General features: G+C 38.9%; 1 protein-coding gene across 1 annotated transcript; it reads left to right on the top strand.

Moving 5' to 3' along the window:
• Window positions 12,303-13,288, top strand: LOC107611258. The gene is made up of 2 exons (XM_016313207.1): window positions 12,303-12,360; window positions 12,471-13,288. Exons 1-2 carry the CDS (start codon window positions 12,303-12,305, stop codon window positions 13,286-13,288), a joined length of 876 nt encoding a protein of 291 aa, XP_016168693.1.

The raw sequence follows: 15,548 nt of genomic DNA, 5'->3' as shown, positions 1-15,548 counted from the left end.
CAGCAGTTGTCACAGCAAAAGGAAAACCAGGAGGAACCTAAACCACCAGAGCCATATGAGACCAGCAACAGAATTTCCTTGGAAAAAGAGGTCACAAAGATCAGGGCAACCTCAAAAGGAACAAAGAAGAAGACACCAAGGAGGTGGAGGAACAAGAAGATCCCTACAGAGGACTTCTCTCCAGGGGATAAAGTGATCTCAGCTTATTTCCCAATCATCCCACCTCATCTCCCCACCATCCCATCTCAGCTACCTAAAGTTTTCACCATCAATAGAATTCTCTCCCTAGAACATGTGGAGATCCTTGATGAAGCCAATGGAGATAGATTTACTGCGAGGGGGGAAGATTTGAAGCATTACCAACCACCCTAACAAAGGAAGAATGTCAAGCTAGTGACACTAAAGAAGCGCTTAATGGGAGGCAACCCATGTTTTATATGCTTTAAAGTAGTTAATAATGCAAGGCTCATGAATCCCAAATCAACCTTGACCCATACTTGGATGAATCTTTTTATGCAGTACATAGTGACAAACAAGTTTGGTGTTCAATGCCTACTAAGAGAGCATAAATGCAATTCATATCATGTCACTCTTAGAGCCTTGAACAAAACTTTTTACACCACAGTGCCACAAACTAAGTTTGGAATTACCAATGTTGCATACAGTGAGAGTTAATTAGTCAGTTGGTTTGTGTTCATGAATAGCACTTACCATTTAGAAACAAAAATTTAAAAAAAAGTAGTTATTCTTTCCTTTTAAAATTTTTCCGCCATTATCCACAAATTCATTAATCATATTTCTTTTGTCTTGTAGGAAAACTAATGGGACAGTTGAAGGAGGAAGGGTTCGGCCATCACAAAAGGAGAGGACTATACACGTGTCTTCAAGGGGAATGCATTGGAAAATGTTGCCATGCAACATTGGAAGAATGACACGCTTGGAAACTGAACCAACCCCCTTCATAAAGGTGATGATCCTTGTGTTCATCCCATGTTAAACCCCATCCGTTCATCATACACCCACTCCACCAATCCACACCTTTCATTCACCCACCATCTCCCTATATAAGTGATTCCTAGTCCGTACCTCCCTTCACATTCCAACACCCACTTCTTCAAGCTTCTTACTATTGAAATACAATTCTCCAAGCTACACTCGATCCAAACCCAATCAAATTCCACCAACAACTCATACTCCCCACCACCTTTACATATCAACTCATATTCATGGTATCGTCAAACTCTAAACGAAGAAAGGGGAAGGAGCCTATGGAGCAACGCCCTTTCGATGAGAAGAAATTTAGAACCTTTCACCATGCATCGCAATTCGGGTGGATGGTTGATAAGGAGATCATATATGAGCTAGGCTTTCAAGTCAGAAAGACTGAATGCCCCGAAAATACAGAGAAGATGGAAAAGAGAAGATGGGAGCTCCTTACTGATCTAGTCATAAAAGTAAATGCAACTCTGGTAAGAGAGTTTTATGCAAATGCAGTCAGGTATGATAAGGCAGATGATTCATATATAAGCTTCGTGAGAGGGGTGACCGTGGACTTCAGCCCCATGAGCATCATGAGGGTGTTAAAGCTGCGAACCATACCATTTGCATAAGAAAACTATCACTCCAGAATAGATGGCAGCCCCAATCATGACCAAATTGTACAAGATATTTACATGCAAGGAGCTGATTGGATACGAGAACCTCAAGGAAAACCCAAGTTCATCAAGAGAGGGGACCTCACCCCTGAAGCAAAGGGGTGGTTTGAAATTGTAAGGAGATCCATCCTTCCTGCCGGGAATAACTCAGAGGTGAATCTTAAGAGAGCAACAATGGTGCAATGTATACTTAAAGGGGGAGAGATCAAGGTTCATGAACTCATAGCCCAAGGTATTAGGAAGATGGCTGAGAAGAGCAATTCTGGAGGAAGGTTAGGCTACCCCAGCACTATTTTCCGCCTGTGTGACAGGGCTGGGGTGGTGTTTGAGGATGAGGACCCCGAGTGGATAAAAGTGGGCATCCCAATTACTGTTCGACGGATGCATGCTATTGCATCTCCCCTACCTCAACGGAAGCCAAGAAAGAGGCCAGCCCATCAAGTGGTAGAAGGACAAAACCTAGAAGAGCAAGCCCCTTTAGATATGCACCAACTACAGGAAGCCATTGAGGGCTTATCTAGATAATACTTGGAAAATCAAGGGGCACAGAAAGAGCTGCAACTACAGTTGGTGGACCGTCAAGAAGAATCACTCTCTATATGGATGAATCAATAGGGGGAGTGGCAAAAGCAAATGATGGAGCAGCAATTGGAACAAGGGAAACAATGGGGTGAATCCTTCCACAGGATAGAGCAAAGGCAGGATCAACAACAAGAAGCCATCCAAAAGCTAATCAACATCCAAGCACATCAAGGTGCACACATACATGAAATGCATCGGAAACAATTGGAATAGGCAGAACTCTTTGACGAATACAGAGCATTTGCAGAGGGAGTTTACATGAACGAGACTGGACATCATGTAAACACTCAAGCCAGGCTCGGGTACTTAGTTGGACAACTGCCTGTACTGCATCCGGGAAATCACAAGATACGAAAAAGTAAAGGATGAATTAGCGCGAGAAGAAAGAGAGAGGGTAGAAAAAAGTCATGAATTAGTAAGGAAGGCACTTGAGGAGTGGAAGAAAGCCAGACTGGCATGGATACAAGGAAGCACAAGTGGACACAAAGAGGACAGACAAGAGGGAGAGCATGAGCACTCCCATGAGTAAAAGGTGGTGGAGTCCCATCTTTGTTCTATTTTTTTCAAGTTTTAAATAAGGAAAATTATGTATGAAATAGAACATGCTTCCATGGTAATTTAGGATTTTAAATTCTGCCTTTAAGTTTTTACTGCTTAGGTCTATGCTAGATGTGCCAAATGATCTGCTACATTTTCACCTTGCTTACTTGTATGCTTGTCCTTTGAAGTCAAATAAAAAGAGATGTTATGAAAGACCAGAGTGATGTTCAATTTGTGGATTAAAGTTCTTAAGCTTGTGGTGTAGTAATTACTTAGCTAAGTTAGTTCACCAACAAGGTAGGAAGGCAACTATCTGTCCTGAATCATATGCTTGAAACACACCCCATGAGACTAGCTACATAATAAGATCCTAATTAGAAAAAGAGAAAAAAAATAAAAGTTGAGAAATAAAGAAAAAGAATAAGAAATAAGGCTAGGCACCAAGGGTTGACTCTTAAGGCATGTGTCTGTGGTGCTCCTGTGCAAAGGATATACTTGGATGAATAAGCTCTCAGGGGTGCCTCATCACTTGGTAACTTGGGTTAACTAACCCGGGATTATCAGCTGAAAGTCCACTATCAAAAGTAACCTTTGCTACAGAACACTTAGTAATCCAAAGAGGTACTGGACACCAAGGTCTCAAGTAAAAAAATAACAAATTATATGCCTGTGGTGTGTATGTATGGAGGAAAGAGACATGAGGGAGTAAGTCCTTAGGGGTGTCTTAACACCCAGCACCTTGGACCAATTGGTTCGGGAGAGCTGGCTGAAAGCTTATCTTAAAGAGTCGCCCCCTTACAAAGCACCCAGTCTAAAGAACACAATCAAACCCTGAAAAGAAAAAGGTCATAGGGTGCAATCAAGTGAGTATTCCATGGCATGATAAAGGTCTGAAAGCCAAATAAAGGAATGAACCTAAGTTGCTATGCATGAAACCCCATAAAACCAAGGACATGACTTCCACAATAATAATTCATTTCTCTTGTCATTTCATTCATCATTCTTATGTTTCAGTACTTGCTTAAGGACAAGCAAGTTTTAAGTTTGGTGTTGTGATGCCAGGGCATTTTGGCCAGTTTCACTGACCTTTTCTTTACTGTTTTAGGGTAGTTTCATGCATTTTCTTAGTTAATAAGTAAGTCTTGGGTAGATAATCACTTACATCTTGATTCAAGCAAACATTATGAATTTCATGTGATTTTATGAGAATTATGCATGAATTGAATGACAAATTGGATAATGCATGTCTCATAACTTGGATTAGAGCTTTGATGCACTTTATTTGCTTGATTTCAGGACAAAGGAAGCAAAGAAAAGCCATGTTAGCAGCCACGTTAATCTAATTAACGTGACCTCTAACGTGGAATGGGAATAAACTTGCAACGTTAATGAGAAAAGTGATTGTCAATAACGCCTTCGAGACCATCATGGCCCACGTTAATTGTCACGTTAACTACATTAACGTGGTAGTTAACGTAAAGAAAAAGGGAGCTCCAGCATTAATGGTAAAAGTAAACACCACTAATGCTCCAAATTGTCAAATAGCCACGTTAAGAGTCACGTTAACTTAGTTAACGTGAACTCTAACGTGGAAAGGAAGACCATGCCAACATTAGTGACACTTACCTTTGTCACTAACGTTGGACTAAGCCCAATTGGCCACGTTAAGAGTCACGTTAACTACATTAACGTGAACTCTAATGTGGGAGGAGCAAGGAATCGCCAACGTTAGTGACACTCACCTTTGTCACTAATGTTGGACCAAGCCACTATGAGCCACGTTGGCTGCCATGTTAATTGCATTAACGTGGAAGCTAACGTGGAGGAAGGAATGATGAGCCAACGTTAGTGACACTCACCTTTGTCACTAACGTTGGAGATGACTATCACCACAACGTTAGTGGCCACGTTAAGACAATTAACGTGAGGCACTAACGTGAGAAGGGGTCTTTTGAGCGTTAGTGACAAAGGTAAGTGTCACTAATGCTCTCGAGGCTAAGGCATGCCCACGTTAAGAGCCACGTTAGTTATACTAACGTGGACTCTAACATGAGAAAAGGGGGGCTAAGAGCAACGTTATTGGCAAAGGTAAACGCCAATAACGCTTGCGATGGACTAAGAGGCAACATTAGTGGTCATGTTAGTGCCACTAACGTTGAAGTTAACGTGAACCATCTTGGGCTAGGAACATTAGTGAAAAAGGTGATCGTCACTAACGTTCTTGAACCCACATTTTCACTTAACGTTAACGCCACTAACGTCCTAGCTAAAGTCCATGCCTACTTCACACTTTCTCTGCAAGTAAAGCTGATCCCACTGAAGATTCCAAACTGCTTCAAACTCAAGATCCAAAGGCCCATATCCAAAGACTTGAAGAGCCAACTAGAAGATCAGAAGAGTAGTATATATAGGAGTAGTTTTGAACTAGAGAAGAAGCTTTTGGATTGGGAGAACTACTCTCTGTATAATTTTACTTTCTCTGCAACTTCTAGTTTTACTTTCAGAATATATTTTCCATTTTTGCTTTCCATTCCCAGAGCCATGAACAACTAAACCCCTTTCATTGGGTTAGGGAGCTCTGTTGTAATTTGATGGATCAATAATAGTTTTCATTATTATTCTTCTTTCTTTTCTCTTGATTTTACTAGAAAGCTTTCAATCTTCATCCAATTGGGTAGTTGTCTTAGAAAAGAAGCTATTCATACTTGGATCTCTTCGGAACCTTGAAAGAGGAATGAAGAGATCATGCTAGAATTGCTTTCTCATGTTGGACCAAATTGGGGTTTGGACGGATATGGTGACATATAATCCTCCCAATACTTTGATTTGGAAATACATGTAGTATAATCAGTGACCATACTTCATCTCTTCTCATGAGTAATTAGACCAAGAAATTGGCTATTGATCAAGGTTTGAGAGATTTGGTTGCCAAGGAATTGGAATCCAATCACTTAAGATTGCCAAGGATATCAATGAATGCATTGATTGAGGAAGAGATGAGAATGAACTTGATCCGGAGAATACAACATCTCCTGAGCCCAATGAATTCTCCATTTCTAATCTTATCCATTCTCTTTACTTTCTGCCATTTACTTTTATGTTCATTTCCCCAAATCCCCATTTAAGATTCTGTAATTTACTTTCCGCCATTTACATTTTGCTCTTTAATTCCAGCAGTTACACTTTCTATTATTTACTTTTCCGCTATTTAATTTCCTGCAATTCTCAAATCAAATTCTGCTTAGCTCAACTAGAACATTCCTCCAATTAAAGTTGCTTGACCAATCAATCCCTGTGGGATTGGACCTCACTCTATTGTGAGTTTTTACTTGACGACAATTCGGTATACTTGTCGAGGGAAAATTATTGAGAGACAAGTTTCCGTGCATCAGGTCGATCCCACAAGGATTGATGGATCAAGCAATTTTAGTGAAGTGATTAGTCTAGTTAAGAGAATATTGATGAATTGAGTGAAATTTGATCAAACAGAATGTAAATCGCAAGAATTGTAAATTGCTGAAAGTAAACTGGCAGAAACTTAAATGGCAAGAAACTTAAATTGCATGAAAAATAAATTGCAGGAAATGTAAAGGGTTTTGGGTGCAGGAAAATTAAAGAGGCAGTAAACCAAAGTACTCAAAGTGAATTCAAGGACAATTAATAGAAAGAAAAATTCATTAGGGATTGGAGATATCATAATCCATAATGAATCAAATAGGTCTCAACTTCTCTCTCAATCATATGAATAGATCTATGGCGGATTGAAATTGATTGGATCCCAATTCCTTGGTAATCCAATCTCTCTAATCACAATCAATCTTACCAATTCCTTGATCCAATTGTCATGAGAAGAGATTAAGCATTTTCTCTCATTCATAAGCCACATAGACTCTCAAGATCTCAATTCCTCCCGAATGGTGTTGATCAAGAGAGTTGTGAGAAATAGAACATCAGTTCTAATTTCCATGATTTCCCTTCCGAGGCTCACATGAAAATTCACAGATTCAAACCCCCTTCTGGAGTGAATGGATCTCAATCAAAATAGAAGTTATTTCTTAGCTATCCAGATGAATTGAGAAGAAGAAGATGTTCATTTAATCATATGAATTAAAATAGAGCTCCTCCCCCTAATGAATTGGGGTTCAGTGCATCATAGCTCAAAGAACAAGTGCAGAAAAACTAAATTGCAAGAAAGTAAATCAAACTGATGAACATGAACGGAAATGAAAAATTGCAAAAAGGACAATTATAGAAGAGAAGTGTAGAAATTGAAATTTCATAAAGCTGAACTAAATTTAATACAACTCAAATGTAAAAGTGCAGAAAAGAAAAAGAAATTCTAAGCTAAGCTCTCTACCAGAGCCTTCTATCCTACTCCTACTCCTACTCCTACTACCCAAGCCTGACTCTCTAAACTAACCTCTTTTCCATCTTCAAGTATTCTTTTATTTATAGTCTTCTTCTCATCTTCAACTAGGTTTTCAGTGTACTTGGATGTGGGACTTGGCCTTGATTGAAGCGGTAAGGAATGACTCTAACTAACGATGACCTTGGCTAAACGTTTATGAGCTTACATGGTACCATTTGGAATTAACGCTGGCCTTAACGTTGGTAACAATGTTTGTGTGAAAACGTTGAGCCCAAACGTTGCATATCAGATGAATTCTAGGTGCTGCTAGCAATGTTTGACTCAACGTTGGTGCACCAACGTTCGCTCATCCACGTGTGCGCGTACACCACGCATACGTGTGAAGTCTATGTTTTTACCCTTCCACGCGTATGCGTACACCATGCTTACACGTGCATTACCATTTTTCCACTCCACGCGTACGTGTCATAGACGTGTGCGCGTCGATTCAAGTTTCTTAATTCCAAATTCTGGGCTTTCCATCGCAGACATTGGGGGCAGCATTTGATCAACAACGTTCCCTCCAACGTTGGCTTGGTCACGCGTACGCGTGGATGGTCAATTTTTCCATTTCACGCATGTGCGTAGCTCATGCTTATGCGTGGATTGAAATTTTTTCCTCTTTCACGCGTACGCATCGCTCAAAAATCCTTTAGCTCTAAAATTTGAAATTATCACAGAAGTTGGAGACTACATTGGTTCACCAACGTTCCCTCTACGTTGGCACCCAATTTTTTTGCACATAACGTTGCCACCAATGTTGGAGCACCAACTTTAGCTCCAACGTTGGTCTCTCCTTCCTTTCTTCCTTGCTATTCTTCTGCTTCTTTCTACCTATCATCAACCAAACAAACTCATCAAAGCCTTGGCATAATCACAAGATTTTGCATCTTTTAAAACATCAACTAAATCTTGCAGAAAATCTCATGAAAATGCATAAACTTAACAATGTTTGATTGAATCAAGACAAGCATGAATTTCTCATCCAAACACTTATTTATTGCCTAAGAAATGCATGAAAACTAAGTAAAAACTAATGAAAAAGGCTTGTGAAACTAGCCTAAGATGACTTGTCATCACCCACAGACAAGCAGATAGGTTGAGGTCTCCAACAGGAAACTCAAGAGGATCTTGTAGAAGACTGTGAGTACTTCAAGAAAGGACTGGGCTAGGCAGCTTGATTACGCTTTCTGGGAATACCAAACTGTGTTCAAGACTCTTATTGGGATTTTTCCATACCAGTTAGTCTATGGTAAGGCCTGTCACTTGCTAATGGAGTTGGAGCACAGAGCATATTGGGCAACAAAATTTCTTATCTTTGATACAAAGGCTGTAGGAGAAAAGAGATTGCTCCAACTGAATGAGCTTGATGAGTTTTGAAACTCTACTTATGAGAATGCCATGCTCTACAAGGAAAAGACCAAGATGTGGCAAGACTAGAACATAGCCACTAGAGCTTTTAAGTCATGACAGAGAGTCTTACTATTCAATTCAAGGCTCAAGCTCTTTCCTGAGTAGCTGAAATCTGATGAGCAGATATTTGATATGCTTTTTGGCATCATTTCATATAGTTTTCATTATGTTTTGTTTAAGTTCTATTTTATTTTCATTGATTTTAATGAAAAATCTATATTTTTGGATTCTACTTTGAGTTGTTGTATTTTATGATGATTTCAGATATTTTCTGGCTAAATTTGAGAAGTTTTAGCAAAGTTTGATTCAGAGATAGAGAAAGGACTGCAGATGCTGTCAGATTCTGACCTCCATGCACTCAAAGGAGTATTTCTGGAGCTACAAAAGTTCAAATGGTGCGCTCTCAATGGCTATAGAAAGATAACATCTAGGGCTCTCCAAAAATATATAATAGTTCATACTATGCTTTGGAAATGAAGGCCTAAAACTGGCGTTCAATGCCAGCCACCAGCCCCATTCCTGGCGTCCAACGCCCACAGGAGAGTAGCTGGCGTCCAACACCCATTCAGGAGTCCAAAGCTGGCATCGGACACCCAAAAGGGAGCATTAGCTCATGGCTTCACTCAAGCTCAGCCCAAACACTCACCAAGTAGGCCCAAAAAGTAGATTTTCGCACTACAAGACTAATTTATCTTATTTTCTGTAATTCTTAGTTGTTAGATTAGTATATATAGACAAGAGTTCACCCTTGTTAAAAAAATCTTGCCCACTCTACACGTTTTACATTACTTCTCTGTAAGCATGAGTCACTAACCTCCTAGGTTAAGGTTAGGAGCTCTGCTGATTCTTATGGATTAATAATATCACTATTCTATTTCAATCTATGCTTTATTCCATTCTAAGATGTATCTTCGTTCTTCATTCTGATGAATTGGGAGTGTAACTTGACCATCATCCCTATTCACATGGGTTCTTGCAAGTCCTTGACGGGATAGTATTGAACCACAAGCTTGATTATACATCTCTTAGATGGTTAATCCACGACTTCGTTGGGTACTTGGAGACATTAGTGCAGCCGAGGTACAAGGCGATTGGGGCCTTTGTAGTATAGGCTATAACCAAAGGAGTAGCGTTCTCTGATCCGGAAGATTTGACCTTGTCTGTGGTATTTTGAGTAGGATTACCAAGGAAATGGACTGCTAGAGCTTCATCCCCGTTCAGATTGGATGACCGCTGACCCGGCATTTGATCTGAAGCAAAGGAGATTAATGACTGCTGACCCAGTGTTAATCATTTACAGCCTGCCATGGAATGAATCAATCAGAAGTTGGAGTCGATGGTCAGAAAAGTTGATCCAGAAGGAAGAAGCATCTCTGAAGCCTCCACTATTCTCATACCATTGATTTCACACCTATCTAGTAACATTTTATTTATTTCTTTGTTTTATGCGTTGTTCACAACAACTATCACCTTTTATATCTGCCTGACTAAGATCTACAAGATAACCGTTGCTTGTTCAAACCAACAATCTCTGTGGGATCGACCCTCACTCACCTGAGGTATTACTTGGATGATCTGGTGTACTTGCTGGTCTATCTGTGCAAATATTATGGAGCCAGTTTCGCGCACTAAGTTTTTGTCGCCATTGTCGGGGATTGTTCGGATTTGACAAACTACCGAATTATCTTGTTGCTTAGATTAGGTATTTTTTATTTTTGTTTGTGTCTTTTATTTTCTTTTTCAAAATCCATCTTTTCTTTGTCTTTTGTTTGAGTCTAGTGTCAATTCTTAAGTTTGGTATCCTTTCTGTGTTCTTTATTTTCTTTAAATTTTCGACTTTGTGCTTGAGTGCTCTTCTTGGTATTCAAGTTGTTCTTGTTTCTTTTCTTGTTTTGATCTAAAAATTTTTAAGTTTGGTATCTTTTGGTGTTTTTCTTTGCAAATTTTGAAAAATTAATGTCTTGGCTTTTGAAATTTTAAGTTTGGTGTCTTTTTGTATTTTTCTTTTCTTAAATTTTCGAAAAAGTGTTCTTGAGTGTTCTTCATTGTGTTCAAATTGTTCTTGGTGTTTTTCTTTGTTTGATCTTAAAATTTTAAGTTTGGTGTCTTTTTTGTGTTTTTTCTTCAAAATTTTGAAAATCATAACCTTTGATTTCAAAATTTTTTAGGTTTGGTGTTTCCTTGTTAAGTAAAGTTTAATTTTTAAATTTTAAATCCTATCTTTTCAAATCTTTTTCAATTCCTTATCAAATTTTATCTTTTTCAAAATATTTTCAAATCTTTATCTTATCTTTTTATCTTTCTTTGAATTTCAAAAAATCCTATCTTATCTTATTTTAAATTCAAATTTTAAAATTCAAATTTCAAAATCTTTATCTTACCTTAAATCATTTTCAAATTTCAAAATCAAATCTTTTTCAAAATTCAAATTCAAAAATTTTTCAAAATCAAATCTTTTCAAATCTTATCTTTCTAGATTCTTGATCTTTAAAATTACAAATTTGAATTTTAAATCATTAAATTTTAATTTTCAAAATCTCAAATTCAAATTTCAAATTTAAATCTCAAATCTTTTAAATTTTAAATTTTTAAATCTTATCTTATCTAGTTTGACTCTTTCTTTTAAATTTTAAATTTCAAATCTTTTCTTTCTCTTCAAATTCAAATTTCAAATCTTTTTGTTTGACTTTCTCTTTTTGAATTTTTTAATTTTCAAAATCAAATCTATTATCTTTCTTTTCAAATCTTGTTTGTTAATTGTTTGTCTTTCTTTTTGAATTTCAAAAATTTTTAAATCCCCTTTTTTTCTAATTTTTTATTTTATTTTCAAATTTTTTTACTTATTTTTCTATTTTTATTTATTATTTTTGAATTTAAAAAGAATATATTTTAAAAATTTTCCTTTTTCCTCTTTAATTTTTGAATTCTCCCTATTTATTCTCTTCTATTTCTTTCGGATATCTCAGTGGGAGCTCCTTATACTATGACATAGAGACTCCCATTTTTCTATGTCTCTTGCTTATGTATGCAGGAAAATCGAAGTCACTATGGATCCAAAGGGGAATACACGAATCAGGAGACCTCTAGGCTCCTATACATTTGACACTCCTATTGACTTTAAGGTCAACTTAGACCAGGTCCTGCTATTACGGTAAAAGTGCCAGTTTCATGAACAACCACAGGAAGACCCTAGTAAGTTCATCTCCGACTTCCTGCAGTTCTGTGATACTGTAGAGCCCAATGGAGTGGACCCTGAAGTCCCCAGGCTAAATCTCTTTCCATTTGCTCTGAGTGGTCAAGCAAATCAATGGTGGCATATTGAACTTAGAGGAATTGAGAACACCAGGGATAAGGTCGTTAACAATTTCCTGAACAGGTTCTCTCCCTCACAGAGATTAACAAAGCTAGTGACAGATGTTCAGACTTTCAGGCAGAAGGAGAGCGAGTCCCTCCATGATGCTTGGGAGAGGTAGAAGCTGATGTTCAGGAATTGCCCTCCCTATATGTTCTCAGGATGGGGCAAGACAATCATCTTCTATGAAGCCATCTCTGAGATAGCCAGGAAGATAGTAGATCACTTTGTAAGCAGTTCTCTATACTTTATAGAGATACATGAAGAGGTAGATGAGCTCATTGAGATAGCTATCAATAACCAACACTTATACTCCTATGAGGAGACCCTAGTTAGAACATAAGTTCTAGACATGGATACTATAGCTGCACCCCCTGTTGAGATTTATAATGCTCTTAGTGATATGAGTGGTAACTACCCTTAAGGAGACACTCACACTCACGACTGGTGGACACCTGAGCAGGTTAATATTCCTCTTACTGAGTTGTTTGAGGAGGTGCATCCCAATAGGCCTTCACAGAAAGCCTGATACTCTCTGGGAAGGAGACCTTAAAAGAAGGTGGAACAGTCATCTTCACCAAGGAGGCTGAACCTCAGGAGCCTGCTACTGAGGGACTTAAGGAAATCAAGGACCAGTATGATCCTGAGAATGCCATTGAGCACGCCCCTACAGAAGAGAAGGAACCTCAAGTTGATTCTTCTTTGGGCGTGCAAGAGGAGCTTGTGATTACCAGAGAGCACGCCCTTGCAGAGGTGAAAGAGCTTCAAGAGTTACCTTTCCTAGGCGTGCAAACAGAACCAGAAGATGAGCAACTGGCTCATTTCCTAGCAGCACTCAAGAAGCTACAAGTCAATATCTCTGTTGCAGAGGTATTGGAAAAGAAGACCCCTTACACGACCTGTCTAAAAGGCATTCTTTTTGAAAAAAAGGACTTAAGGGGAGATGAGACTGTGGTACTGACCAAAGAGTACAGTGCTTTTGTCCAGAATGAACTACCAAGGAAGACGCTAGACATAGGGAGCTTTCAACTCCTAAGTCCTATTGGAAAGATCACTTTTGACAAGGCCCTATATGATCTTGGCTTGAGTTTAAATCTTATACCTTCATATGTGATGAAGAAGCTAGGAATCCAAGAGGTACAAGAAACAATGATTACCCTGCAAAGGACTAACCAGTTCTTAAGGCAATCACATGGGCTAGCAGAGAACGTACTGGTAAAGGTTGGGGAGCTCTTCTTCCCTGCAGTCTCTGACATGGAAGAGGATGCAATGGACTCCATCATTCCAGGAAAATCATTCCTGGCCACTAAAAAAGCCCTGATAGATGTTGAGCGATGAGAGAAGGCACTGAGGTTGCATGAGGACTAGATGGCGTTCGAGGTTTTTAACCTTCCATTACCCCCTGACAAGGGAGGCACATGCATAAAGGATTCAGCATTCAAGCCTCCTCCTTTAGATGGAACCAATTCAACCCCCTTACCAACAAACGTAAGTTTGCTGTCAAGTGTGCACTATCAACCAAGGAAGAGGGTCCTAAGAGAAAGATGCCTAGGGGATAGAGGACCAAAAAGATCCCTACTGAAGGCTTCTCACCATGGAAGATGGTAGTATTCACTTATCTCATCATAGTATTTACCATAGAAGAGGGAAATGGCAAAAAGGGCACCAACATATTGTTGCAAGCCCAACCCTGCCTCATGCAATGAACAAGATCCTGTCTCTTGAGCATATTAAGCTAATCCATGAGAGCACAGGAAAGATGCTCGCAGTAAGGAGTAATAATTTAATCCTCTATGACTACCTTCTTCCTTGAAAGAAGCTGTCTATCAAGCTAATGACGGTAAAGAAGCGCTTGTTGGGAAGAAACCTAACCATGAGTAGAGTACTTTTTCTTTTGTTTATTTTCATTTGAGTTCATTTTAGTTTAATTCCTTTAGTTTTCCCTTGCTTTTTAATGTTTGTGATCATGTGCAGTAGTTAGAATAGAGACAGAGACGTTCAGAGAGGGGGCGTTCAACGCCCCCAATGGGTAAAGAAGCTAGCATTGAACACCAAGGGTGGAGTCCCTAGAGGGCGTTCAACTCCCACAATGGAGCAAGAAGCTAGTGTTCAACGCCAGCCAGGGAGCAAAGACATGGCGTTGAACACCAGGAAGGGAGACCCTCAAGGGCGTTCAATGCCCTATAGGGAGCAGGAAGCTGGCGTTGAACGCCAGCTAGGGAGCAGAGGCTAGGCGTTCAACACCCACAAAGGGCAGGGAATTCGAATTCCCTAGCCTCTCAGGATTAGTGGGTCCCACAGATTCTACACCTACCCCACCTATCATTCACCCCTTCCCTTCCCCCCTCTATCTCTACCTCTTTCTTCTTCTTCTACTCTCTTCTTCCCCATTGTTCATATTTACTCGAGGATGAGCAAAACTCTTAAGTTTGGTGTTGCAAAAGCTTTGCTTTTTGACTTCTACCACTCCTAAGTATGGCACCAAAGGGAAGAACAACAGAGATAGGGGCGTGATATTGAAGAAATCAAGCGCTCCATTGGATTTTCCAAAGGGAGTAGTAGCCGCCGTCACTAAGGTAGTCCTGTTCCCTTAATCCCCTTGCCAATGTCATTTTTCTATTTTCCATGTATTTTGTTTTATTGTCTGTTTCTTATGCATGATTATCTTTTATTTATGTCTTAAAGCTATGAAATATTTCATGCATCTCTCACCTTCCTTAAAAGAAAAAAATTATTTGAAAAAGAGAAGTAAGATGCATGAACTCGAGTTATATCATAAGAATAGTTCAATTATGTTAATGTGGTGGCATTGCTTTTACTTTCTGAATGCATGAATGAACATTTCATATTTGATGTTGGAGTTAAGAATGTTAGCTCTTGAAAGAATGATGATAAAAGTGAAGTATTATTGGTGATCTAAAAAATCTAAAAATTGATTCTTGAAGCAAGAAAAGCCAGCAAAAAGAAAGAAAAAAAAGAGAGAAAGTAGCAAAAAGAAAGCAAGCAGAAAGAAAAAGAAAAAGCCAATATCTCTTTAAACAAAAAGGCAAGAGCAAGGATCCAAGGCTTTGAGCATCAATCATTAGGAGGGCCTAAAAGAAACAAAATCTTGGCCTAAACAGTTCAAATGAGCTGCTTCCGTAACTATATGCTTGTGGTGTGAAGGTGTCAAGTGAAAAAGCTTGAGATTGAGCAGTTAAAGTCGTGATCCAAAGCAAAAGAGTGTGCTTAAAAACTCTGGACACCACTGGTTAGGGATTCTAGCAAAGCTGAATCACAATCCTAAGGGGTTCACCCAGTTAAGTATTTGTGGCGTTTATGTATCCGGTGGTAATAATGGAAAACAAAGCGCTTAGGGTCACGACCAAGACTCAAAAGAAGCTGTGTTTAAGAATAAAAAAGAATTGAACTAAGAGAATCAATAATATCATCTGGATTTTAGGTTCCTAAAGATGCCAATTATTCTAAGCTTCAAAGTGAGATGCCAAAACTATTCAGAAGCAAAAAGCTACTAGTCCCACTCATCTAATTGAAACTGAGCTTCATTGAAAACTCTAAGATTTAATGTATCCTTCTCTTCATTTTAATCCTACTTTAT

The sequence above is a fragment of the Arachis ipaensis genome, chromosome B08, assembly GCF_000816755.2.
Source record: "Arachis ipaensis cultivar K30076 chromosome B08, Araip1.1, whole genome shotgun sequence".
NCBI lineage: Eukaryota > Viridiplantae > Streptophyta > Magnoliopsida > Fabales > Fabaceae > Arachis > Arachis ipaensis.
The sequence above is the reverse complement of the archived record's forward strand: the minus strand, read 5'-3'. Positions and strand labels throughout refer to the sequence as shown.